General features: G+C 39.3%; 1 protein-coding gene across 7 annotated transcripts; it reads right to left on the bottom strand.

Annotated features, from left to right (window-relative positions):
• Positions 1 to 863: 863 nt before the first annotated feature.
• mak (male germ cell-associated kinase) lies at positions 864 to 21,151 on the bottom strand. 7 transcript variants are annotated; one of them, XM_088644108.1, is made up of 16 exons: positions 20,992 to 21,151; positions 18,142 to 18,463; positions 14,760 to 14,814; positions 13,044 to 13,165; positions 11,329 to 11,411; positions 10,734 to 10,866; positions 9,819 to 9,990; positions 9,264 to 9,431; positions 8,159 to 8,464; positions 7,506 to 7,699; positions 6,788 to 6,930; positions 5,345 to 5,479; positions 4,425 to 4,499; positions 3,331 to 3,450; positions 2,780 to 2,875; positions 864 to 2,214 (listed from the first exon to the last, which is right to left on the bottom strand). In XM_088644108.1, exons 2-16 carry the CDS (start codon positions 18,240 to 18,242, stop codon positions 2,054 to 2,056), a joined length of 2,064 nt encoding a protein of 687 aa, XP_088500234.1. In that variant the 5' UTR covers positions 18,243 to 18,463; positions 20,992 to 21,151; the 3' UTR covers positions 864 to 2,053. The 7 variants fall into 7 exon arrangements, with proteins under 7 accessions (XP_088500234.1, XP_088500236.1, XP_088500235.1 ...); XM_088644110.1 differs by having other exon boundaries at positions 4,425 to 4,496; XM_088644109.1 differs by lacking the exon at positions 11,329 to 11,411 and adding an exon at positions 12,270 to 12,349 and having other exon boundaries at positions 20,992 to 21,149.
• Positions 21,152 to 27,649: the final 6,498 nt, after the last annotated feature.

Here is a 27,649-nt window from a genome sequence, read left to right as displayed (position 1 = left end):
TTCTTATCAGTGAAATCTCTGGAAGGAGGGGTACCAGAGCTCCTGGTTTGCTCTGTTGTCATGCGCGGTACACACTGACTTGTTTTTTGCAGTCGCATTTGTACCCCGTTAATTAAAGGTAGGACGTCCAAGAGGCAAGAGAAAGCCATAATTCTTTGGTGTCAATTCAAGCCATACTGTATAAAGAGCAGTGATGTTAGATACGGTCTCATTTTATATTTGTTGACAGATATATGAATCAGTATTTTTCGTTCATCCTGAGTTGTCGGGACTTCCGAACTGCTCCAGATTGTAGTTTGTTTTTTTTACAGCTCCTATCACGACGGGCCTTTGAAGAAATTAAAATGTTTCATATTTAAAATGTATGAATATGTGAAGGGTACAAGCTTTCTGAAGGTGGGAAGACATCAGTGATGAAAACTTGAAAACTAGATTCCACCTTTGCCTATACTACTGCTTTTCATTCAGCTCATACCGATTAAAACGAACTCTGTGATTATCACAAGTTACACGCTGTGCTTAGTTCATCATGGAGGTGTCAGTCCTGACTCAGTTGGCACTGTAAGTGTATTAGACATTGTATTGTATATTATTTTGCAAAACTGAGAATGAGAACCACTTTGGCACACAGAACAAAACAGGCTTTGTTGTCAAAGCCAATATCAGTGTTTCTTTCAGGCTGGATAATATCCGTGAAGAAGTTACCTACTGTCCTACTCCAAAGGACCTGTATAGGCTGAATGGCCTTCTCTCATTTACAAACATTCATGTACTCTTGGGCAGTACAGGAACTGTTAAAACACAATTACTAAAATGCATCTCCTCTTACCATATGAATATTGTTTCAAAAGATTTGGTGAAAATTCTTAAAACAAATGCTAGTTTATTTACCAGTAGGTTTTGTACACAGTGCTTAGTAACATGAACAATATTTTAATGAAAATATATATTCGAAAATAGCATTCTGTATGAATCATATAATGAACAATTGTCATTTTTATTACTATAGAAAGAAATAAAAAGAATACACCTTAAAGATCAATAGTAGCTATGTATAAACAAAACATGGCATTTTTAATTAAAAAAACTAATACAGTTTTAAGGTTTTCCATGCACAGCTATACACCTTTTCTTAATGTATGAAGTTTACAATACATTTCAGTTAAACTGACAGAATAGATAAAAATAGGGATCTAGTACAATAAAAATGTCTACCTTTAGTCTCATAGAGTCTCACATTCTGTTCCATATTCGTTCATTTTCCCATGAACAAAGAGAAGGATGCAGTACAGTAAATGTGGTCTTACCATCTGCCTTACAGCCCCTCACTCTCCACCCCACAAAAACAACAGGTGTTTCAGTGCAACATGGACAAATGAATAAAATCATGTGAAACAGCAGGGGTCAGAGTGAGAACCTAATCAAGAATAATAAAAGCACATAAAAGAACCTCTTCTTATGGTGTTATCTGGCATTTAATTAAACATTTAATGTAAAGTTTTCTCACTGTTTTATTATAGAACTTACATCAAAGTTCAACAGAGGTCTGTTAAAAACCTTTTTAAGATTGTTTGAAAATGTGTAGAGAAGTGTGTTACTAAGGTATATGCAAACAAAACTTAAAGGAAAGTACTGTTACTTTCATTTGCATCTAAGAGTGCAGGAGTGTCATTATCAAATACTGTAATAGTCCAAACAATTTTTTTCCTAAATCAGTGGCAAAATTTAAAAATGAGTAATGTGTAATTCATTAACCCTTGACTCGGCAGCACACATCTAAAACAGGGTGTTCTTGACACTCAGATCAAGACTACATGTAATTTAAAGAAATCTCCCTGATGTGAAAGACGAGTGCAGTATACATAGTACAGTCCATGACAGAATCCAAATAAGAATAGACAAAAATCATTTATTCCAACTTTCATACAATTTGGTGACGTGAATGCAATTGTAAAGGCTTAATCCCTTTATGCCTCCTGCTGGACCATTCGGGCCCTCATGGCGCAGTCTCGGGTCAAGCACAACAGTCACGTAGCTCAGCTGAAACCCTGTGCTACCGATGGCCTCCATATTTGGCTGCCCAGTCCACCCTGCCATGCACTGGCTGAACAGCGGGTGCACGAGCCAGAAGACTACCGGAATTCTTTCCCGGTGTGTGGAAGCTTGATCCGGACATTTGTGATCTAGCTGCTTTGCTCTTCCATCCTTCATAATCTGCAAAATGAAGGGGAAAACTTAAATATATATACGGGCACGTGCTGTACGTGAGTTGAGTTTAATGACACCAAAGGAAACACAACGGACTCGTGCTGTTTGCAAAGTACGGTCATCAAAAAGAAATCTTTTGATTCCCAAAGTGCAGCAGACATCACAACACCAGGGATAAGATGGGACAATAAACTGGGAGTACAGGAATAAATGGGAGTTTCTGGGAAAGGGAACTGAAGTCAAATTTGCTTCTGCATGTATAATGCCAACTGCTTTGTGCGCTAAATGATGGGAGACCGTTGTCCGTATTCCCCAATCACTGTCTTTTAAAGAACAGTGCTTATTATACTTGCAGTGTCTTTCTTGGTGCTTGAGAGGGGAAACAAAAAGTTGAAGTGGGAAGTTAAATTGGGTCATGGATGGAGGAACAAGTGAATGTTAATTCCACACTGAAAAGTAAAATGTTTTAAATGAACATTTTTCTGGATCTGAAACATGGGATGTATTGTTTTCTACTTTTTAGCATGGAATTAACCCATTTGGTCCAAAAATAGTTTCTTTGGTGTTTTACCTTCATTAGCTTCAATCACGGCTTTAGTGGAAGAAGGCTTTAGCTTGGGGTTTTTCAGTTTATCATTCTTACTATCGGCAGTGGTAGAAAGGTCTACTAGCAGTAGGAGAAAAGATGGAAAAATAGCAGTGGAGCAAGCATGAAAATACAGAAAGGACTTCTGAATGGAAATACAGACAGGAAATGTAAATTTAATGGAGATAACAGAGTGTATGTCTCAGGGGTCTGTTTATTTGGGAATTTTTTTATTATAAATCTCCTGAATGTGTTTGATACCAGTCAAAAGCTTTTCAAATGTAAATCTTAACCGTTCCTTTTTACTTTAAAGCATACAGTCATGTTCTAAAAGAATAGAGATCTCTGATTCTTGTGTTCATAAAAATAACATAAATCATGAATGTCAAGGTTCCAAGTGATGGAGCAGAAATATATACTATTCAGAAGCACCAAGCCATATCACAAGTTAATGTGACCAAAGATGTAACATTCTTGAAAATTTAGCAACATTCCCATTTTTCAGTTCTTAAGTATCAAATTAACATAATACTTACTTGCTGATGGACCTCCTATGGGTTCCAGCTGAATCCTTTGCCCTGCAGATCCGACTTCCTTTTTCTGGAATGTCGGTATGTAAACTCCACCAGGGTTATAGTTGGAACCTATAAATGTTCCTGAAGGGTACAACAGAATCATTGGAATTTTCTCCACATAGAACAAGTCAAGTTTCCCAAATGGTGCATTACTACAGTGTAATCTAAACATTAGCTCAGTGGCAAACTCAGGTAGCTCTGGTAATCTTTCAAGTTGTTTTCTTGACATAATATTTAAATTCAAAGATCACTCTCCTTTTTAGATTGCACAGTTAGATGCTATTATGTTTATTCCCATCCATCTTTAACTCAAAGCAGAATACTTCAGACTCCGCAAAAACAACAATTTTCCCCTAAAACAGAGGAAAAATTCTTGTAGGTAACATATTTTGCACATTTGTTAAAGCATAAGGAAAATTCAGTTCTTTGTATATTACACATGTAGGCCAGTCTTATATGAATTAATGAGAGGGGAGTTAGGTGTTTATTTCTAAAAGTTTTGACTCAATAAACTTGACATACATACTGTATTAAACTGCTTTTTCCTACAAGAAAAGGCTGGTAATCTCAGTAATATTAGTAAAATTCCTAGTTTGTGTCATGTGAAAATAATATAAGGATAGTTTTTTGTTCATCAGCTGAAAGTTTGTGTGTTGAAAGTCATCTTTATTTCATATGCATATGGGAGTCTTGCTCTTGTACGCAAGACTCAAAAGACAGCACTTACTGTGCTCTTTTATACAGTGAAATAAACGATACAAGATACACTCCCACATGAATTTCTGCTTGCATTGTGGCTACATATGGTCATTCTAGAAAGCTGACCAGTACCTATATTTTCTTTACTGCTGGCTTGTGTGACAAGCAGCCCCTTTGGCTTGTACCTGAATAGACCATTTGTTCCAGGAGAGGTCACTCGGTCATTTCCCTGAGAACTATGCCAGCTATACATAAGGATACAGTGTGGCTATATTATCTTTTGATCATGTTTAAAAATGGATAAGGCCGGGGGGGGGGGGGGGGGGGAATCATTGCATTTCAGGCAAAACAAGTACCTTTGTGTTCCTCTAATTTTTCAAGGGTCTTTTCTTTTAGAGATGCTTTATCAGTGGGTTTAGACAGACTATCTTCTGTTCAGGCAATGAGAAGTTCAAGAGAGAATACAGAATGACAGAGATAGGAATGAAGAACATAAGGTAAACAAATGACAAAAAACAAACTAGAAAAGGTTAATGATTTTTCAGTAGAGAACATAGTAAAGCAAAGGAGATTAAAAAAGTTGACATGAGAAATATGCAGTTGTGGAAAATAGTGTTCACACACTTTGCAGTAAATTATGTTCTAATTCATACAAGTCTGGATTTATTATACTGTGTTAAAATTCTTATCGTATCAGCACATATTAATTTAGTCAAATATAACTTCAATTTCATAAGTAATTTACTGTATGCAAATAATGATATACATACATATGCATGCTCATTCAATACTGTCTGAAGACTATTATGGAATCATGGCCAAGTTCATATGTTAAGACCAACATTAAGTTTGCAAAATATGGATGGTTAAAAAAAGTAGAAAAGGAAAGGAGGGAAAAGGAGGTAACAGGAAAAAATAATATATAATCAGCGTGGTCTACACCAATTAATTTTACATCAGGTTCGTGTTGTAAATTTTAGGATAATTTGCAGCAACACAAAATTAAAATGTTGTATTTACAGCTCCTAGTGTTTTTAAGCTAGTAGTGCTGAAAAAAGGCTTTGACAACATATACTGTATAAAGACACATACTGTATGCAACGCATCATTTTATTAGCAATGGCAATATGTTGCAACTAAGGTAGCAATTAACACAAGAGGTCTTCTGGCAACATTCTCTACTGTTGCACTAATGATGTGTGTGATATTTAACAACACTGAATAGAATTTCATAGTCACTTTTAGGAACCTGAAATATGTTCTCAAAACACATTACCTGCATTGACTCTGGTGATGGACAGGCCTGATCCAATAGGCCCCAGTGGTTTATTTATTAAAGAAGAAGCATTGCCCCACAAATCTCTGGATGGATCCTTATTTGCAATTAAAGATGTATTCTTAGGATTTACCCCTGAAACACAAGAGCATCACAGTACAAAAAATAAGAAAAAAATGTCAACGTGCAAAATAAAATACTCAACCTAGCTGTGAATGCTGACAAAATGTACACAAGCATCAATACTGAAATACTGTTTCAGTGATACACCGCGAGATCGTTTGCCAGCCAGCAGCCACAATAGTACATAATTGCATAGCTCTCAAGTCTCGGGCATTGGGAGCAAATCGCACGGTCTAGAAATCTCATGTGTCTACATCAAGTCAAGGTTGATTAAAAATATTAAGAATCGACTTGCGATTCCATTAATGAATACTAACGTGAAGTTTAATATATGTAAATATATATATGAATAATATACTGAGCATCTTATATTGCTTGTCACTGCTAAAGCTTAAAGTTATCAGGAAAATAATATTTTTTACTAGATGCAGTAACATTTTACTGAGGGACAGGTAAATTTCTAAGATTCTGTCCCATTGACTGGACAAGTGTGTGTCTGTTCACTGGTCTATCCTATTGACTAGATGTCTTCCCAGCTCATTCCTCAAATGCTGACTGCAGCTCAAGGTCTGTCAAGTAGCCATCCATGGCTCGAATAAGCTACTGTTACAGAAGCAGCATAAAGATGTCTGTTGTCTCCATAGAACTCTGGCCATAGGAAGGGCAGCAATAAGGTTCCAGAATTTAATCAATGTACTGTAGCTCCATGTACTCAGGTAGGAATTAATCACTACAGGTTGGCTGTGTAGTGACTAGACACCCCTGCCCACTCCATTAGGGTGGTCTACACAAAGCCTTGATTCTTTGCTGAAGAGGACTTAGCTCCAATTCTGGCAAGTCCACCTGAGGTGACTTCTTCTAGCCTCCCAACAAAATGATACCACAACGGAAGGTCTCTACTGAGGTGGTTCATTGCTGAACAAAGTCACGATCCACAGTCACACAATTCAGTTGGTTGTGAATGATCAGTTCATTAAATTACACCGAAAACATTTAATCAATATCTAAAATCCATATTTTTTAGTCTTCTAAAACATAAACCCATGAAAAAGAGTGATAAGCTTCTTTTGGTGCTCTATATATTCTAGTAATGCGGAGCGCTCAGCATTGCATTTATAATTTAAATGGGATGCCCTTCAGCTTCAACTGTGACTCGTACGTAAACATCAGGAGGAATGTGAAATTATTGACTCACAAAAGTATTTGTCTGGACAGAAAAAAGAATCAAGAGCCTAAGAATATTCAGTATATCTGTTCAATTTTAGGTATTTTTGTTTTAGTTACATAAAATGCACACACAATTTTAAAAGTAGTCTTTACCAGGAAGATATCTGGACTGGCGTAAGTAGTGCTGTCTTGCTGAAGCTGAGTTTGAAAGTCCTGTGTCAATCCGATTTACCATGGTATTGGAAGGTATTCTGTTTGCGGCACCATATGTATTGACAGGCTTTTGTTCTGTAGACCTGTAAAGTATGATTAAGAGGGGGGAAAAGCAATGGGTCTGATATGAGATACATTGACAAATGCTAGAAGTTTTTTGAAATTGTCAACATTTTAAAAGACAGAGCAAGCAGAGCAAACTTCTCATCTTAAAGGCAAATCAACAAAATAATGACATTCGACATGTTTTTTTTTCTATTACCAGGATATAAATTACAATACCAAAAAGGCCTATTTATGTTTTGTATCTATTTGTACTGTTTCTAAAAGTGTTTTTGTATTTTTTGGTGAATCAAGAGATAAAAAGAAAGCGAGATATACAAACGTGCGATGTAAAGAACCTTTAAATGAAACTGAGTAAACACCCTGAATAAACCATTATGCAAATTAAAGAATTATGAAAAATAAGGATTTCACATCAATTCAAATTCGAACTGAAGGAAAACTGGATAGGTTACTAAAATAAATGTTCCTGAGTTCACCACTACAGCACAGCAGTGCACGTACACTGGAAAAGTAAGTCTTGCAGACAGTGAACCTGCGGGGAATCAAATATTAAAATTATCAATACGATCATTGGTTGAAAGATTTCACTCACCGAAAGAAGGAGTCGTCATTCTGTTTTTCCTTTATCGATCCTATGCTGGGCTTCTTGGAGAAAGAGACACCAATGTCCGAGTCATCGAAATCATCCCAGCTGTCTGAGGCTTTTAAGGCAGTCTGGCCCCATCGTCTTCGCCCACTCTTGATTCCCATTAGATTGGAGTTTTCATTCCCCACAGCGGGTGGTTTCTAATATAGGATGTAAAAACCTCACAATCACAAAAATTTCATCAACACGCTTTGCACACACCTGCACTATTCGCCTTGTTTGCCGAATTTCACGATCTGCGTAGAAAATCTCCATTTTCTTTCAGATAACCCCGATAACGATAAACAGGTATCAAATGGAATAATTATACTAACACTAGACACAATGTATATAAATATGCAAAGGAACAAGTAATAGGTTTATTCCATGCTGAAAAAAAGAAGAAAGAGAACACAACGTTTTGGCCGTGGAGCCTTCTTCAGGTGTGATGCAGCTACCCACCTGAACTATGTATATAAATATGCCTAATAACATACTAATACTTGGCAGATAGGTGATACTAATAACAAGGTTAGACTTTAACAGGACAGTATTGTCATACTAATGCAAATTCTAACATTGCCTGTCCTGGAAAGGGCAGTGCGCTCCTGGTAGCTCACCGGCGGGGAGCTGTGGTTGACCGTGGGCAGATATGGTGGGTCCTGTCTGGAAGTGTCCTTCGGCAGCCCCGTCTTGCTGGGTGCCGGCTGTGGAAGCTGGTTCTGCTGCAGGGGCTGGAGGCTGGCCCTGCTCTGGGCCTGTGCCCGGGGGGCAGGCTCTGGAGAGGACTGCAGGTCAGCTTTGGCCGGGGCCTTCGCCTTGGGCTCTGTGGGCTGTGCTGGCTTGCTCTGGGCCTTCTGCTGCTCCGCGCCCTGTGGAGGAGGTCCCAATGCCTGGCCCACTTGGAAGTAAGGGTATCGGAGAGCCTAGGAGGTGGAAACAAACCTTAGTCTTCAGAAGTGGTTACTAACCACAAATATGCTTTAAAAATGTGACATTTAAAAAAATGTAATCCTATATCTCCCGCTTCCTCTTATTTTACAGTTGTTTTAACATACGCTACCAGTGTATGAGAGCTCATTTAAAAAAACTCAAATACTGTATATTTGAGAAAATTAAAGGAAAATGTTTTGGTACTGCTATAACAGCATTGCTGTTCTGAATGTGCGTAACTCTGAAGTTTTGATTTTGGTTTACTGACAGAAGATTTTAAACATTGAAGTAGTATAAATTATTGCTAAGACAGCAGGCTTTCCCAGGTGTCCCTTTATTTGCTTTTCAGTGCCAGTTCTGTGTGCAGCACAAAACTATAGTCATTATTCTAGTATTGTTTTTCCTCTAGTCAATGACATCATTTATCCCTCCTGTGAACAGCTTTATGAATGAGAAGTAATTCCCGTCATTTAATATGCCAAGACTGTTCATGCTTCTTTCCCAAGCTCCTTGGTAAAAAGGCTAAGCTACGTTAGACAAACTTGCTATTATGAGGATTACTAATATTATTATTACTCTGATAGTTACAGCTTAGTTTAGCTGTAATGGTGCAGTTTGCGCAAAACGTCTGAAAAGTAATCCCCCAAAAAAGAGAAAATACAAAATGTATTCTTATTTTTTATTACTTGCAGAACACATTCTTCTGCATCCCTGTCATAGATCACATTCTGTGTTCAAACACCTGAACTACAGTAAGTGCAATAAAGGCTACAGTTATTTAATTTGCTTTACCTGGACAGCAGTCGGCCTCTTTTGGGGATCCCACTGCAGCATGTCTTTCATCAGAGCGATGGCTTCGCTGCTGGCATTGGGAATGAGCGTTTTCAGGTGGGTGGGTACACACTGCGGGAAGCGGAAATTCATCGCTGCAGCAAGCTGGTACCCTTCAGGCCAGTCAGTCTGTAACAGAGAAACAAAACATTTTAATACAGTACCACTCAAACGTCCTATACAGGCAGACACCAAATCTGTAACAGAGGTAGATTTAACCAAAGTAAATCAGCAAACATTAAAGTTTATACTTGGCACTTTGATACTATGTTTAAGACTTAATACTAAGCCAACTTAAAAGCTAAAAATGCAGTAAATGCAATCAGTAAAAAGTTCTCAAGTGTTACATCAAATGCTTGATCAATTGGAAAGCGATTATACAATAATGTCTACGCAACAAAATGTTTCTGAATATTTATTGATTAGCAGTAACAAACAGAGCATATTGTTGTTGGCACTAGTAACATGTCCTGTTCTTCAGTTTTCTTATGGGTTGAATAACTAGTCACTACTGACCTTTTTAACGGTTCCTAGAACTTGGCAAATCTTAAAAATCTCATCGACTTCGCTGTTCCCCGGGAAAAGAGGTCTAAGAGTGTAAAGCTCAGCCATGATACAGCCCACTGCCCATAAGTCAATGGGAGAGCTGTACACTGAAGACCTCAGCAACACCTCTGGAGCTCGGTACCTGCAGGAATCAGAGCATTTACTGTCTGTATTTCAGGGCACAATTCATTTCCCCCGGTGCCTTCAAACCCAGTCTGCTTTAGCCACACCGAAAGAGAGTGATGTTAGAAAGTCAACCACAATTTCATGCCAGATAAAGAAGCTTTCCAAGGTAACAGAGTGAAGTTTACACATAAAAATTAGATTGTAAATACCAATTAAATCAATTTAAAACTTTGTGTCCTGCCCTTTAGCAAATAATATAGAACAAAAAATATCATCTATAAATATGATATATAGTATATATATAAATATTAAAATAATGCAATACCATTAAATCACTAATCTTCACAAATAAAGCATGCTTTGGAGTATTTAAAGCCTTCTGATTTTTACAAAAAGTGTAAAACATTAGGGGTCTGCTAAGGGGTGGAAAAAAATATCATAAGCACAATTCACTATGGTCAGAATTAAAACATTCTGCACTTACACTAAAAAAAATAACCGGAGACAGATGTTAGAAAGCAAAGAATTAATACATTGATTATAATACATATCTTATTTATTGACATACTTAGTGGAGCCACTGCGGGTACATTTCAAGCAACACTCAGAAGCATAAAATGTTATAAAAAAAATCCATTTTAGACAATTGGAGGCCTACACCTTAAGGCAGCTGTGAATACTAGGAGTCTGAATTGTTTCTGTATGACAAGCTTACTAAACACTTATTTTTCATTTTAGTTACCATCTAAGCACACTTACCATCTAGTGGACACATAGTCTGTGTATGGAGGACGTGACCGGATTTCCCTTGCTAATCCAAAGTCTGCAATCTTTACCAGCTCGGGGCCCATACAAAGCAAGTTTTCAGGTTTCATATCACGATGGAAAAATCCTGTAGAATTGTCATAAGAAGAAGCTTTTTAAACAAATGTGTGTTGCTATTTCAACTACTGTATGTATACTGAACGAAAAGCAATTCAATGCCCACCCTCAAAAATAAATGTGTCCATAAATAGTTAAAAGAACTAGTATATGTGGTGCATGTCACTATATCCAAGTGATAATGATCAAATCTTTGTAAAATAGTTTTTCAAGTCGGCACAATGGTTCTTTGCAGGTTTAAACAGCTTTAATACTCCATGTTAAAAAACTACGTGTTAACATAGGGCACGTAGGAGGTGATTAATTCAAAAACACGTTATTTTCAGACTAAAACAACTACAGCATGTGACTAGACAAAGATGATTACTAAAAATGAGAACTATATTGTCAAAGAAAATGTCAAAAGATCTTTACGCACAACAAACTGGGCAAGAGAAGAAAAGGGAAATAGAAAGCAGAGAAAGAACCTTACCATGCTTGTGCACAAAGGCTAAACCAGAGAGCACTTGGAACGTTATGTTCCTTATTTCGTTTTCAGTAAACATCTTATTTTCACTGGCAGCAAATAAGCAGAAGACAGGAAAAGAACAAAGATAAGAAAATAATGCACCTATGAAAACATGCTCTCTGAAGGGATTGTGATACCACAGGCATGGGCAGTAATGACACTTAATAATCTACAGCTCTCTCAGCTTCCAGTCAAACAGCGACCCCTGTGACTTTCTGCGCCCCTGCAGGCTTCCTGCTAACTCAGAGTGTGGCTAAAGATGAATGGATCGCAGACCACATGGGTCTGCCCTTCTGTATCCTCCCAGGCTCCCTGTGCTGACACATGGGGCTGTTGCTGCGAGCTGAGACAATTGTTCATTCCCAGGTGGGCAACTGGCATTATTCTGAACTTTTGAAGAGAAACACATTTTGGATGAGGTGTTTCGATGTTTTTTTGGATATGGTACAATGCATTTACTGCAGCAGCATGGTATCACAAACCAACCCTCCCAGAAAAAGAACAAGAATCACAGTGGCTGTCAACAGTGTTTCCTCTAAGGCTTGACATTGGAATGCATGTCAAATGTTTTGTCTTTATAAAATGTATTTCATGTTTGTTTGATTTTATTTTTAAATTATTGTACTATTGTATTGAAACAAGCAGATTTTATCCACTACATAAAATTTGTCAACTGGGTGATAGATATGTAGGTAATACATTTCCTAGGCAATAAGTTTAGATTGCCTTTAGTTTTTAAAAAATCAGGCAGATAAAAAGAAAACTAGACATTTGTAATAACATCCAAAAAACAGAGATATATTAGCATGTTTTTTGTTTTTGGTGTTCTAAGTAGCTTGTTAACACTCTGGTTTTCTTGTTCTTTGCATGGGAAGATAGCAGATGGTCCTGAAAGAAAAACCTACCATGCTTATGGATAAAAGACAGCCCTTGTAATATCTGATATATTATATTTCTGATGACAGACTCGGGGAACAACTTGTTTCTGAAAACAAATAAAAATGTACGTGATGACTGGGAATGAAATGTGAAAACCCAACAGCTATACACAAATAGTCAACAACATCATTCATGGCTTTAATTAAATTAGGACTTAATTTTAATGTAATTTCTTCTGTACTTTAAATTCTGATATCTGGAAGAATTATTATATTAATTGATACATCAGACAGAGGGACATTTAAAACTTTTAAGAAATTACTAAAAGAGAAAAAATATTTATAGATTACCCCTGTAAAAAAGCAATTTAATAAGAAACTCCAAGATATTTGGAGTCTCATTTTTTACAAATCATTCACACCTGCAAACCTTTCCAAAGGGACTAACGATTCTTTACAATCATGCACAAGTGTACTTTCAGCCATAACAGATTTTTCAGATTCCTGCGATCTGCCTACAGTGTTCATTCAAGAAGAGTCTGTGCATAAATGATTGCACAGACAAATAAATGATCAATAAGCGATTGTGTTCTGCACAATTCTTTTCAGGAATCATGCACATTGTGTGAATCGGTGGACCATGGGGAGTTTTATTTCACTAGAATGAACTGTACTAGATAGTATACTTCTAGATCACAGCATTTAATGCATGTTTTATTGTGGAGTGAAGCTGAATGAAACACTCTTGATACTTAAAACTGGATTCAGTTCCTTGTGATAACAGTACATCAAAATACTTACCGGTCCTTCATAAGCTGATACAGATTTTCTTTCATATATTCAAAAACAAAGTACAAATGGTCATTTTCCCTGATCACCTCCTTTAATTTAATGACATTTGCATGATTCAGCTTCTTCAGTGACTGTAATACAGGAGGTTAAATGCAATACTGAGTAAGTGCAACACACAATGGAAACATTTTTATGAAAGTGTACATAGAGAATAAAACATTAACATAATTTACACATAAAGTACTTAAAAAGTGAGGAAACACCATATCCAACAAGGCTAGGGAGAACAATGACATTACTGTATAATACAAGAATACTGTATAGGACAAAACATTCTGTGAATGAGATCAGAGTATTTTATGCTGAAGCCAGATAAAAGAAAATCGAAATTGTTAGGTTGGCCGGCTGTTAACTGAAAGAACCTGCTGAATAAGACACAGCTGCACTGAAAGAGTAATTAGTACTCTGAGGGAGTGAAATTCCATGTGAGGGGAGGTTGCTGGTGGGACAGGCTCTGAGTGCAATTGGTCACAGTGACCTGTGGGACTCTGTGAGCAAGCCATGGCAGAGCACGTACAGTTATATCTGTACAGGGCGGCACCAAAGTTATTGGACAGGTGGCTGCTGGGTAGTCTGTCAGGCTCAATAAGGTCTCAGAGCGTGCAGGATGAGAAAACAGCAAAACAGGCTGCTGCTGCGCCAGGGAGATTAAGTTTGATTATAGGGCAGTGCTCCTGGCCAAACAGGATCAGCTACGAAAGTAAGGGATTGGAAAAGTCAGTAGGTCCTAGTGGAGATGTGGTGTTTGGTGAAGAGAGACACAGAGCAGTTGCAGTGTTTATTAAAATGCAGAGAATTGTGCAACGTGGAGTCTGTGGCTGGGTTCCAGTCTGGAAGGAAAGAGAATGACAGCTGTACAGGGGGAGTTCTTATTAGTAACAGACTGAGCTGGCTTACAGATTTCTGGGACTCTGCGAGGGATCCTTAAGAAAAAAAAAAACAGCTTAGGACTAATTTAAGTACTAATTTAAGACAGGCGGGCGTTTGGCAGATCATTCCTCAGACTCAATGAGGATGAAGTGTGCTGCCGAGGAGCAGGGTGGCGTCCAAACCCTGTGGAGTGGGATATCGCTTATCGGCACAGTTAATAGTTTCCTCCTATAGGCGGAAAAGAGAAAAGGGCTAGATGACAGGCTGAGATCAGAATCTTCCCCAGGTCTTAATATCAGCAGAGTGGTACAGGGTGGAAAGTCATGTTGTGAATAACGGGAGGATAGAAAATTGGGCTGGCCGAGTTCAAGGTCTCGTGTTAAAGTGACTATTTTAGTGAAAAACGGGTGACAGTGAGTCCAGCTGCTTAAGACAGAAAGTGAAGCTGCAGAGAATAAGAAGCTGGGAGTAACTAAGTGAATGCAAAACCAAATGTCAGCTGTGAGTGGTGGAACTAAGTGACAAACAATCAAGAAAGAAGGAGACCGTACGGTCTTCTTTGAGAGAGGACCGATGTGTTTGTTCTAGAATCCCGAGAGGGTCTGAAAGACAAGGACAGACCACTTAAAACACAAAATACTACTGACGTGCTGGCAGTGTCACTCTTCAGGTGCTGGGTGCGCTGGCATCCTCACAGAGACACACTTTGTAGTAATCCGTGGCCTACTTCAGTGCACCTCTTGTGTGAAGACCTGCTACTCAGGGAGCTGCTGTTTCCTTAACGCTGTCACTTACCTTGACTTCTCGCAGGTTCATGCACTCCTCCCACGAGTAAAACTTTCTCTTCATCCTGCCAAGGGTAACAACACGGTTTTACTGTATACTGGAAAATTATATTCAGCATTAAACTAGATTTTACACATATACTTTATTTTACCACTAGATTAATTCATATTGTTGGCTTTAAACAATTACAGACACTTTTCACATTTCAACAATCCACACAAATCTATGAAGATCTTATAGTAATACTTATTTTCATATTTCCTACTTTATTTACAGATAAGGCAAAATTTGAATTCTGTAATTAATCTGTAGCTGCCAGGTGACTAAAACAAAAAGAATCTGATATCTACTGTAAAATCATCAATAAATTATAGGCGACATTGGCGGGAGCCGGTTTGGAGGCTACCACAAGACCAACAACCAAAACATGCATCATGGCAGGCAAAATAATTCAAAAGCAGCGATTGCAAGACGCTATGTGAAATCGAAGAAGAAATGGCCACCCACATTGCTAACACTCTTTGAGATGTTAAGCCAAGGTCCTGACTGGTGGCCATTAAAGATCCCTCAGCGCTGTTCAACAGAGGAGGGAAGACAACCCAGGAGCTAAACGGCACCCTGAGCCTGGGCTCGTACAACCTGGCCTCCCTGCCGGCCTAGTGTTCCCCCTCGAGTCAGCTGGTGAGGCGATCTTCACTTCTCCACCTGAGCTGCAGTGCACTGGGGCTGCACTTCCAGTGGCTGACGAAGCAGGTCCCTTGCCAGGTGTCAATGATTTTTCCAATGATATATAAAAATGCAATAAATTGTTATCGTAACTTATATTAACTGGGCTGGTCAGTCTCAATACGAGAGTGTAAGACTTGCACAACCCTGGTCTACAACTTCCCCCACCCACTTGACACGCCTCATGCTTCAGTCTCTTTTAATCAACACTGGATCACAGGCAGCAGAAAGAAAAACGAACTGCTTTTGCATTTTGGAAGGTAGGAGTCATAGATATCGAATGTGATGTAAAGGCTTGCTATCAGGAGGATCCAGCAGGGAACAGGAGGCTCCTGTCTGGCCACATACCAGGTGCGCACTATGATGTGAAATTAAAACGCTGAGTCATGTGTAAATCAGACTTATGTTGGGAAGAGAAACAAAAAAAATGAAGCGATTTCAATGGAAAACTGCTCAACAGTCTAAGAAATATAATTTCTATGGTAGGCCTACAAAACGCACTCTTTTGCAAGCAGATTTTATAGAATTCTAAGAAAAAACGAAGACACTAAGAGATTACTGAAGGCATTTGGCATTCCACCTCCTGTGAATGTGACAGCGTGGCAACACTACACTGTAAACTTTCACTCCTTTCTCCATCATCAAGGGTATCAATTTGCACGATAACCTTTCATTTACAAACACTGCCAGCTAAACTCAAGGTTCTATTTATTATTAACAATCCTTGCTGAAAGCCAGATTTGTAAACCTGTATCTCATAACAAAGGTAATGTGAAGACACACATTGCCTCAGCTTATTCACTATGAAGGGCCCAATGGCACAGCATGTTTTAGAGACAATATACAATTAGAGATATTTATTCAAATACAAATTCAGTTTAGAGACACCAAGTAACCCAGCCAGCACATCTTTGGCAGACAGGAGGAAAACAAAAGCACTCAGTGGAAACTAAAAACCCAATAAACTAGTTTTATACACAATGGCACACAACACGGCTATATTCTCAATGTGCCCCGTGACATGCCAGTGGTGCAGAGACTGTTACATTTAAAGGTTACATTTTGGTGGGGCCATTCACTCTAGATACTCTCAATCACCTTCAGCACACTGGTAATGATGCCCTTGATAAAGTCACAAAAACGTTTGGAAATAAATGGATAATGTCTTTTTAATCCTCATGCCACACAGTAATCAATAATGGATTTTTGTACTACAATATTATAGGATATGGAAATGTCATGAACAAATAAAAAGACTAATCGTGTAAAACTGTTTTCACATCCAGATGAAAAGAAATATTCTCTCTTTGAGGAATATTTCATCTACTGAAAATCACTATTACTGTAATATACTCAGCATCCCAGTGGCATTTATTGGAACATTTCAAGTAGTAGACACTATTTCCAGTGGACATGTTACACTTAGGATTGGCCTGGGTGACCACATTACCATGTGACCATACACTTGGATTAGAGATTCTTATTGCACATGACACCAGGGAGATAATTCTTAAATTATATGGTAACAGGCTTTGTTTCAACCAGTCATTTTCTATTTGAAAGTAATATTAGCATCTTTGCATCTCTATGCACATTAGCAGAAGTACAGATTGAGTTTGCAACGCACCTGATTTATTTTACATACAGAGACCGTTTAAATAGCACTTCCATTAAAATGTCAACATTAGACTATTGTTACAAGCAGCTAAAACGATCCACAGAAAATATTTTTCAAATTAGTCTACAACCAAGATTTGCAAATGGTTACAGTTCTCACACATTGGGGAATTGATTAAAAAGTTTGATTCCATTCTGATTTTTGAAAATGTTTTAGCTTTCTTTTTCACTGTAAGTGCCCTTCAATATAATAATTAACTCAAGCCTATGTTAGTACACTTCCCTAACAACCCGCCCTGATTGCTGGTTGTCACTGTATACAACAGTGTTGCCGCAAACAGTACCAAATGGTTCCTGAATGAACGCAGGGCTTCAGTTGTTATGTAAACATCTAAACAGAACACCACAGCCACAGCCAACAGGTTTTGAAATATCTAAGTTGTTTTCTAATTCGTTTTCCTTCAGTCCTGCTGAAATATAATCAGTCTTGATGAACACTCCCGCAGACATATTTTGCATATAATAAGTTGTTGGTACCCGTTTTTGATTCCTTTTGTGAAAAACAAAGGTGGTTCACAGAGGTGACTGATAAGAATGATTTATATGCTACTTGACTAATACCAGTGACTTTGTCCCACTTGGTTTCTGAATATGCACAGTCTAACCATCCTCCTTGACTAAATGGTCACAGAAATATATTTCCCTTAATTCATTAATATTTTTTTTGGGCTTCAAATGATCTAATCTGTCAATTTATCCATGGTATCCAAGAGCATCTGAAAATGAAACCTGGAGAAGCACTCTTTATTTATTGCATTTTTTTATTCTGGTTTCTCATTTGGAAAACCCTGTATATGGACAGAAAATCTTGTCAGAGCTGAAACCTTGTATGGAAAAGGAATTCTTAAGGGGGGGGGAAGTTAATGTAGAATAAAGGAAAGGTAAATTACACCGTGGGGTTATAATAACACTAACAATCAGTTATTTCCTTTAAAAACACCGATATTATCTGCAAAAAGGGGAAATTAAATACCGAAAGTGGACCTACCTCTTGATAGCAACCAGCTCTCCAGAATCGTTGCTCTTGCCCATGAGCACGCTACCATACGTACCATCTCCCAGCTGCTTCAGGGCTGTGTAGCGATTCATGGCTTGACACAAACAACCCCTGATCAGTGTCCAGATACCCAGTTGGCCAGAGCAGAAGGCCTTGGAAGTGTCATAAATCAAAGACAACGACTGCCACACTTCACACGAAGATGCGATGCCAGCTGCCGGGGTGTCCTCTTGGAGAAGGGGCCATTTCTCTCAATTATGCAATCCCAAGAGCGTGCACGTTTAATGCAGAACAACGTTCCATGTTGATACCTCTGCAACACAAAAAAGGAAGAGTCAGAGAAAGCCTCAGGAAAAGCATCATGAGATATTGAAGTGGCTTCACAGACTCTTTGGGAAATCCCATCTTATTCTCGTGATCTGTTTCTGTTACAAAACAATCGTATTGCATAATAGTTAATACGATCGGATTTTTACACAATGGCTCTAAAATGTGGTTAGAAATGAATCCTTTCAACTGCTGATTTCTCATGTCAGTTTGGTTATGTCACGTTTCCTGCTATCCATCTGGGGCCGTGAACTGCAGCCTTCATGTCCCTGTGAACAAAACTGCTAATAATCTTTCCTAGTGAGTTGCTGGTTATTTGGTCCTTCTGCATTTTGTACACTACGTTTCTTTTCCTCCCTTGTCCATTAATAGATAAAAAATGTTTAAGGGAATTATTGGATTTATTATTTTTCCTTAGTTTGCGGCACTTTTCCATGATGCAAGATGCTCATTGGTCCCAATACAACGGTATTGTCTGGAAGTTTGCTTTCCCCCTTTGTCTAGTTTGTGTACACATGCACCCTAATTGTACGTTAGAGAAAAACACTTCTTTTCACATCAAAAATGCAAAAATATATTCATATATTCTTCACGTACATTTAGCCATTTTCTCCACTAGTTCTGAGGGTGAGCCAGCTGCACTGTGTGTAATCAAAGTCTTGCCACAGATTGGATTCTGTTGGATTCAAGTCAGGGCATTAACTGGGCCCTTAATCCTTGTGTGTGTGTTCAGTTTGACCATCCAAGTTTTGATTATAAATGTTCACTTTAAAAAAGGATTAGACATCATTTGTAATTTTATTAATTGGGACATCATTGCAGGGGAGAGAATACTCTTGCAGGGTACGTTATGTGAAATTAAGCATCCTTAGAAACGGCAAGACCCTTACAAGGAATTAGTGACATAAATTCTAACATGAGAGTTTAATGTACATTATCTCAGACTGCAAAAACCCTGAAAGAACACAGCCAGCAGGTATTTTAATCTGGATTATTGTTCTTTTACCATCTGATCCTCATTAGCATTAGTGCCAGCAAAACAGAAAAAAACCCTGTTCGCAGCATGTTCTACTGTACATTCATGCAAAATACTAAAAAAAAATCTTAATAGCATGTTCAGGCATGTATCTTGACATTTGCATGGAAAGGTTCCTGTGGATAACTAGAGTTATCCTATCATCATCTGAAAGTAGGCATGCTTGGTGCATATCCTTCTAAGAAAGCTGCTTTTTAAAGGTGAAGATCAATCTGTTGCACATTTGAGGAGTTTCTTTGAAGAGTATACCACCACAGCGTACTGCAGACAGGTGAATGTCAACAACATTGACCCTGAAAAGGAAAAGTTCCTGAGACAAATAAAAGTTACATACAGAAGTAACAACTTCTACAGTAGGGTGAAGAACACCCCACACAGAATTATCAAGCGCACAGTGCACAAAACCACGCACACAGACAAATGGGCACAGAGACAGAGGCTGTCCGCGTTGCTACACAGTGAGTGAGACCACGAACAGATTGCTTCCTAGCAGTGCACTAAGCTTTTGTGAAACGCAATCTGCCGGGACAGGATTTAAGAAGAATTAGAATTAAGGATGAGCAGAGAGGCTAATGACGTACATAGAGAATCTACCTAGAGAATCCCAAGGTCACTGCAATCATATAGCGAATTCTGTAAGTGGGCCAGTGTACGTTTCATGCTGCAAAGGTGCTTGTCCCAGTGTCTCCTAGTCTTGATAGTCTTCATGGGTCAGTCGTTCATTCGTTCAAGACAGTAATTGAATTAAGAAATGGAATTAAAAATGTTTGTTTGTTTTTTAAAAAAGAAAACCTCTTGGCTTCTATTATTGACAAGTGATCGCGAAAATCACAACAGAAGCAAAACAGGCTGCAATGAAGCTGAAGGCTGCACTTCACACTGGAAAATAAAAACTGTCACATTCTCAGTGTTGTTTACGTTTAATTGTACATTTAAAATAAAATAAAACCTCTCACATTAGTTAACCAGTTTCTGCTACCCAACCTGCCATCCTAGACTGTATGAGCTAGTATGAATTTGTGAAGCAGAGACGCTGGGACACAACTTCAAAAGGCGTGTTTCAGCCCTGAAAGGATGGGTGAGACAACACAGCTATGAATGGAGCCCCAGATATCTACGAAACAATGAGACACACGTCAGACACTGAACACAGGTAGCGCAGGAAGGCTCTGAACACAGTAATACACCGAACATATGCCAGACAGGAAGGCACTGAACACACCCAACACAGGCACTGAACACAGTAAGAATATATAATTATATATATAGAGAGAGAGAGTATATTTTAGAATAACACGGGCTGTCTGAACAGAGATGCCCAGCAGCTACACTATACCACATTACAGGTGAAAGCAGGCTAAGGAAAAGAGTTGCAATGCAAGGGCTGGCAGCCTGCCCAATCCTTCTAAGTAGATCCTTTAATGTATAAAGGGTAAACGGCTGCACATATTTTGCCTTTCCTGCTCTTTCGGACTCACCGTGCGCCCGGTTCTGGCTCCCAGTGCCTGTGCAGCCAGGCAGCGGCGACGTTTGTTGTGATCGCGCGGCTGCTCCTCGCCCCGTGCCTGTCTGTGACACTGCCTTCTCCTTGGCAACGGGGGACTCCGCGCACACGAGCGCCTGGGGTCAGGGCTGGCGCGGTGCCTTGTGGGATTTGAGGTCACTGCAGGCGAAGTGACCCGGAAGGCGTTGGTGTGTGTGTATGCGTATGCTAACCTGCTGCTGCGTGGATGATGCTGTACAAGTGAAAATGATTAGATCTCTTATTCATTGAAGGATGAAGATGGCAGTGTATATGTGACACTGTACACACTCTGAATATGATTTGGGCGTTCTGAAAACGCTGAAAGCCGATATGATTATCAACGAGGTGGTGCTTTTCCGCCGAGAGAATATGCACAGAGCGAACTGTAAAAATAGTCAAACCATATGACGGTTTTAACGTAATTTCATGGTTAGTTTTTCGGAAACCATCACACCTGAAGAAGGCTCCACGGCCGAAACGTTGTGTTTTCTTTCTTCTCTTTTCAGCATGGAATAAACCAATGACTTGTTCCTTTAACTATTATTGGCCCATTGTGCATTAGGTCATCATTAGAGAGAAGGAACCTGTGGATTTCTTCTGCGTACATAATGAAATAGTCACTGAGTGTTCTTATTGGGGGAGATTTCCCATACTTGTGGAAATATATTACCAGCAGAGGGAGCAACAACATTAGCAATAGCTCAGAACTTCACCTGCATGAGCAAATGGAACATACCTAATAAGCAGATAAACACAGCCTCTGCAATGTCTGTATGGTTCATACAAAGGCATACTAGTGTATCTATAGAGTACTTATACTTTCTAATTCTGTCAGCAGTCTGAGCATTTTATATTTTGGTATGAAATTAAGACGAGTAAAGGTCATCCATTTTCATATAATACACAATGTGTTTAATGTTATTATATAATTATAATTGGTTTCACGTAGAACTGTTCATGCTAAAGGATCACAAGTGGGTTTATAATAAAGGAGGTGACCCAGTTCATCCACTGTTGAAACCGCACTGCACAGCAGGTCATGTGAAGAAGTCAGAAACTGCTGGAGCTGATTCAAGGGGCCAGGCTGTGCAAGCTCAGAGTGGGCTTTAGCTAGGACACCAGGGTTAGCATCCTTACTCTTATGAGCTGTGCCATGGGATCTGTAATGACCACATAGTGAGGACCTCAACTTAAAGCCTCATCTGTACCTCCAAAAGCATGGTGTCCCCAGTTCACACTGCAGCATTGTTGGGTTGGAAATTGTGGTTGAGAGGGAAGAGCCCCATCTATTGGTCAACCAGTCCCACACCACTGTAGCAGTAACCCGGGTTTCCTTATACGTCTGCTCTCCAACTATTGACCAGGCCCAGACTTGCTTAGCTTTAGAAATCTGACAAAATCAGGTCAGAAGATGGCAACGCTGCTGTAAATCGACATATAATAAACATTCCTGCACACAAGCCCATCCCTAAAGAAACCTCTGTTGAAGGTAATCGCACCTCAGCCATCTTATCTGAAAACATCTTGTGCGAGACTTACGTTTCGGCTGTTTCACCGTTATTTGTATAGCATTTTTTTTTGAGTCAGGGCTGGCAAAATTGTTGCTCCAGATGTGTAGGGTGGGGACTGGTGAATGAGTGAGGTGGGGAGAGGGGTATATTTGACTGTATGTTGTCGGGATTATTTAATAGGTGAGGTGGGGGAGTGGAGTAGACTTGGCTGTATGTGGTCAGGATTTGTGAATGAGAGGAATAGGGAGTGATGCATTTGTCTCGTGGCTCATTCGGGAAAGGTGTTGCTCTCTCACAGCTCTCCGTTCGCTCTGCCCGTTACAATCTTAGTTTTATCTCCCAAATACCACTTTTATCTCCCACATTTCCCTTAAACCTTCAGCTCAAATGCTTTGCCCAAGCACAAAATAAAAACACTGCCCTCGGGGAAGATGCCAGCAGAATTTCAGCCAATACTAACAACCACAACAGTAATAAAAATCTTTTAGGGAATGAAAGCAGATCAGAGCAAAGTCTAACCTAGCGCCTCTCTTTTTTTTTTTTTTTCCAGAGAGGGGATTGAGTTTCAAAACCTAACTGTCCTTGCAAGTTGCAGCCGTGATTAAGATTGATGAAACGTTGCGGGGAAACAAGCTCGAGCCTGATCTGTTCGAGAAGTCAAGCGAGCCTGGCCCTACCGGTTGCCAAACAGCTATTGTCTGCCAGCCAAGCACTCTCGTTGCCTCCTGTATTGTTTGCACAGGCCGTCTGACAGTGTTTTCATTAGCTGTCAGTTAGCGTGTTGTAAATGAGGTTTGAAGTTGTGCGGCTCGGCGTAGGTGATGAGCAGCCAGGTTCCTCTTCAACTGCCACGTGGTGACCTATCCTCACGAGCCCCTTTCTGCAACACTGAGTGATGCCACTTTAAAGAGGGGCCCGGAGGAACATGATGATCATTGGCAAAATGATGTTTCCAAAAACTCAGCCACAGTAAACTGCATGCTGCAGCCTACTGGAACACTGGAATAGTAAACACTGGAAATCCAGGGCATAGATATGCAGAGGCTGCTTATTGTCAATGTGCCTCAGCAGTAATTTTCCAATGAAAGTGTTGAGTTTTCCTTTGAAACCCTACAGCCTTGGCAATGCCTTTGCCTGATAATGCGGTACAGTTCAGTAGCTCTTTATCTGAAGGTGATCATCAAAAGAAAGAGCAGACAATTGGATCACGTCAGCACTTCCAGGGAGTCAGAACTGCTGGCTGTGTTGTCCGAGACTTTCTTAATTGTTTTCATGTAACCCTATCCATCCGCGTAATCTAGCAAATGATTATTGTTAGGAAACCTTCTAATCCTCTAAAAAAGACAGTCATTTATTTTATAATGTACAAGAATTACTGACCTCTGTTAAAACCGGTAGCTTAAAAAAATTGTTTTACAGCTATGAGCAGCTCATTGCATTTGAAATAAAAACAGGTTTTTCCGATGGTTGTGGGAAAGCTGCTGATTAAGAAAAGAAAGGTAAGCACTTTAAGAACAAGCCGTAGTCAGCATGAAGTGCTGTTTTTCAACTCTTTCTGCATCTAAGCTCTTGTTTACAAAATGTGATTCATTGAAAAATATGCTTAGTAAAGTCTAAACTGGACCTGAGAGATAAACCCACAAACCTTTCCCAGGAAGCATTCTAACTGGCATTTTCCAGTTGGGACTTAACATCCCATTATCCTTAATTTAACTTCCTCCAGCTACCGTCACACTGTTTTGGTGTTTCTGAATTATTTGTATGTAGGATATTTCCTGTAGTCCACAACAACATGAAAAGCCCCATCAAAAGTCTGTCTTGTTTCACAAGTTGCAAGCACAATAATACAGTGAAAAGCATTCTTATATGGTAACCGAACATACGAGCTGCAACATTTATAGAGTGCTATTTAAAAACAAGCTGCCTAATTGTTTTTATACAGTGAATACTAAAAGATGTCCTAGTTTATTAACGATGTGCAATTTGTGTTGGGGGAAAGCATTTTTTCAAGGTCAATCAAAAGAACAGCAAAGGGACAGCTCAAATGAAAAACGTCATTAACTGCCTGAGGACGATCGGTGCTGGCTATGACTTCAGTCAGAATGTTTATGTTTTCATTAAGTATCTAGAACCATAATATTTACTATTTAGGTTGCCTGAAAATCAATAGCCCGTCTTTGTTTCCAAATAATCTTTCATGTTGCTATATATCTGCAGTCTATTGCCATTCATAAAAATCCACTCATTCCACTCTTAGAAAGGCTAGACTGCTTCTCAGCAATTCAGAGCTGTGCTCTAGGACACTGTACTAGGGAACACGTTACAGACAATATCATGAACCCTGGATTCAGACAGCTCAGCAACGAGATGTACAGTAATCAGATGCTCGATTTTGTGTTTTGATACATTTCTTATGGTATAGTTTTAGCAGTTTGTAAAATTAAATATTTTTGAACAACAATTGGTTAAAATGATTTACACTTTCTTTTCATATGTTTGACTGCCTGACTAACAATACCTACTTGAAATAACTCAGGGAATGATTTGTATTGCCTTGTTGATGGACAGTAATACATGGTGCAATGATCTTCTGCTTCCATAGTGTTTGCTCCAGTAATAAGCTTTGAGGAGGCACAGTGTTTTCCAGATCTGTTTTAACTGCACTGCTCTGAACAATACAACCCATGTGTCATATGATCTTTCATCTGAAGCCTTTCAACATAAAAGAGATTAAATGTCAGGAAATGGAGTAACAGAAGTTAAACTAAACATTTCTTATGACTCTTTTGACTCTATTAAATTATAGCATTTTACCTGCCCATATTAACTTTCTTATTCATTCCTGTGGTTTCATGGAAAACTTTAGTAAGATACAGTACTGCTTAGTCATCTTATAGAAGAAACAACATACCTATATTAAGATTATCCGTCCATCCAGTTTCTAATGGCGTCTTCCAAATCAGGGTCGTGGAGGAACTGCAACCTATCCCAGCAAGCAACGCATGCAAGGTGGGCTACACCCTGGATTGGACGCCAGTCCATCAAAGGACACAGGCAGACACAAGCACACTCGCACCAGGGCCAGCTTTCCAGGAAGCCAATTCCATCCTGAGCATGTCCCTGGACAGTGCGAGGATACGCAAGTGAAAACGGGGAGAACACACAAACTCCGCGCACACAGCACCCCAGGAATTGAACCCAGGGCCCCCGCGCTGTGAGGCAGCAGTGCTAACCAGTGCACCAACATTTATTTCTCCTAGTTTTTTTTAAAAAAAATATCTACAGGTATGAGGCATCACAATATGAACTCTAAATGTGGCCTTATTGTTTTTACAAAAAAGGCACAAGCAGGACAAATTAATACAGACAAGCTTGTGCATTTCATTTCAAAGCTGTCCACATTATACCAAGTGCTATAAATGATGCTCGAACAAATGTCATAACCTCTAACACACAGAATATGTCTTTTGTGCACGTGTCCCTGTAAAGCTTCATGAATTTTATTTTTACATCTTATGGGACTTCTGAAGGTATTATGAAACCATTCTGCAGCAACATTCAAATAAACGGTTGCCAAAATCATTTTAACAGTCAGTGAGTGAAAAAGTGAAATAGGAGATACAAACTTCTTAAGGCTAAAGCTTCAAAGATTTAGGCCAGTGAATTATTATACAGTTTAATCAGTTTGTCTGTATCTGTATGGGTTCTTGCATAGATATTGAAATGGTTAAATAGGTTCTTAATGCAGGCCAGTTGTGTTCAGCAAGGAGGACATTGCAGCACAGACCTCTACTTTACAATGAGTCATAATCAGACACACATTTCACAGTGAAAGCCATTCTGGCAGAAATGACAGAGGAAAGTTCAGGGGTGCTCTCAAGATAGGTGCACAGGTGCTCAGAGCTTTAGATAAAGCACTTTGCAAAAAGCAATAAAAAGAAGATCAAGAGAGAAAACAAATGGATTTCAAGACTCCGACTTTTAAAACAGGGTCTGTCCACTCCTGCCAAGGGCACACTTTCCCTTCTGACTGGTGGTACTTTCCTGATTGATGTTGCCTGAGTGCATTCAGGTTCGATTTTCTGAAGTAATGCTTGGCTTTACAGCTGCCTGCATGGGGCTGACAGGTCATGTAGATGGAAACTGTCCTTGACTATGCTGGCATTCTCACCCCCGAAAATAATTTCACCCTGAGTAACCTGCGCCTGTGCTCGTTCCTGAATTCCTACATTTCAGCTTGACAACATGCTTATGACAACATAAGCATGACTCTGCACACGTGATGTTCTGTTTAATACGCAGAATTACTCATAAATAAAACCTTCACACATTTTTTTCCCATACCAAATATACTGTAGTGTGGTTGTAAGGGCCACCGAGCACAAACTGCAGTCAGATATTTGAATGGATGTTGTGAATTTCTGTAAGGAGAAAGGTTTTATAGATACTGCTTTAGCTTGTGAAATACTACCTCTGTCTTCCAGCAGGCAATACTGTAGTGAAGAGCACTGAGGTTTCTTCATCTGCATCACATGTGATTGAATTGAAGAGGGAATGTCCTGGACTGTCATTGTTAAATCAGTGTGGGGTATTCAAACCTGCTCTGTCATTGGCAGCTGGAAGGGCAGCTTCAGCAATTATGATAAGGCAATATATGTTCAGGGAATTATGAATTGTTGCCTCTAATTTTTCCAGGTAAGCAGCAAATAAGAAAATGTACTCTCTTTCACATGAGACCTTTCACACCTTGTTGCTTATATGCCCTGTGCTTCTGATGAGGATTCGGGAACCAAGGAGTTTTGTACAGAGAGTCCTATTGGTGTATTTTAATCTTCAGCCATTGCTAGAACGTCTGTCTGCTAGATGAGAGTGGAGAAGAGGGGGTGTTTCAGGCCAACACACGCAGGGAAACCCACTGCGTCTGCACTTTCCTGTCTTCTTACTCTTTCCTGAGTCGTGACATTTTGGTCGCGAGAGCAGAATGTGTGAGAACTTCCCTGCAAAGCATGGTTTCAAGGGGGAAAGACTTTAACCGTTTCTAAATATCGGCAGATTCTGCCAATTAGAAGAAGCAGGAGGGGCTGTCTGTCTCCCGAAATA

This window comes from Lepisosteus platostomus, chromosome 8 (genome assembly GCF_059453375.1).
Source record: "Lepisosteus platostomus isolate fLepPlt1 chromosome 8, fLepPlt1.hap1, whole genome shotgun sequence".
Taxonomy (NCBI): Eukaryota; Metazoa; Chordata; class Actinopteri; order Semionotiformes; family Lepisosteidae; genus Lepisosteus; species Lepisosteus platostomus.
Note: the sequence above shows the minus strand (reverse complement) of the source record. Positions and strands in the feature narration are given on the sequence as shown.

What these genes read in the sequence shown, in the direction of transcription:
- mak (XM_088644108.1), bottom strand. Translation starts at nt 18,242, where the DNA reads ATGAATCGCTACACAGCCCTGAAGCAGCTGGGAGATGGTACGTATGGT. An exon ending in GAGCTGGTTGCTATCAAGAG is followed by an intron (nt 14,815 to 18,141) that starts GTAGGTCCACTT and finishes TACCCTTGGCAG; the next exon opens with GATGAAGAGAAAGTTTTACT. An exon ending in GACTATGTGTCCACTAGATG is followed by an intron (nt 9,991 to 10,733) that starts GTAAGTGTGCTT and finishes TGATTCCTGCAG; the next exon opens with GTACCGAGCTCCAGAGGTGT.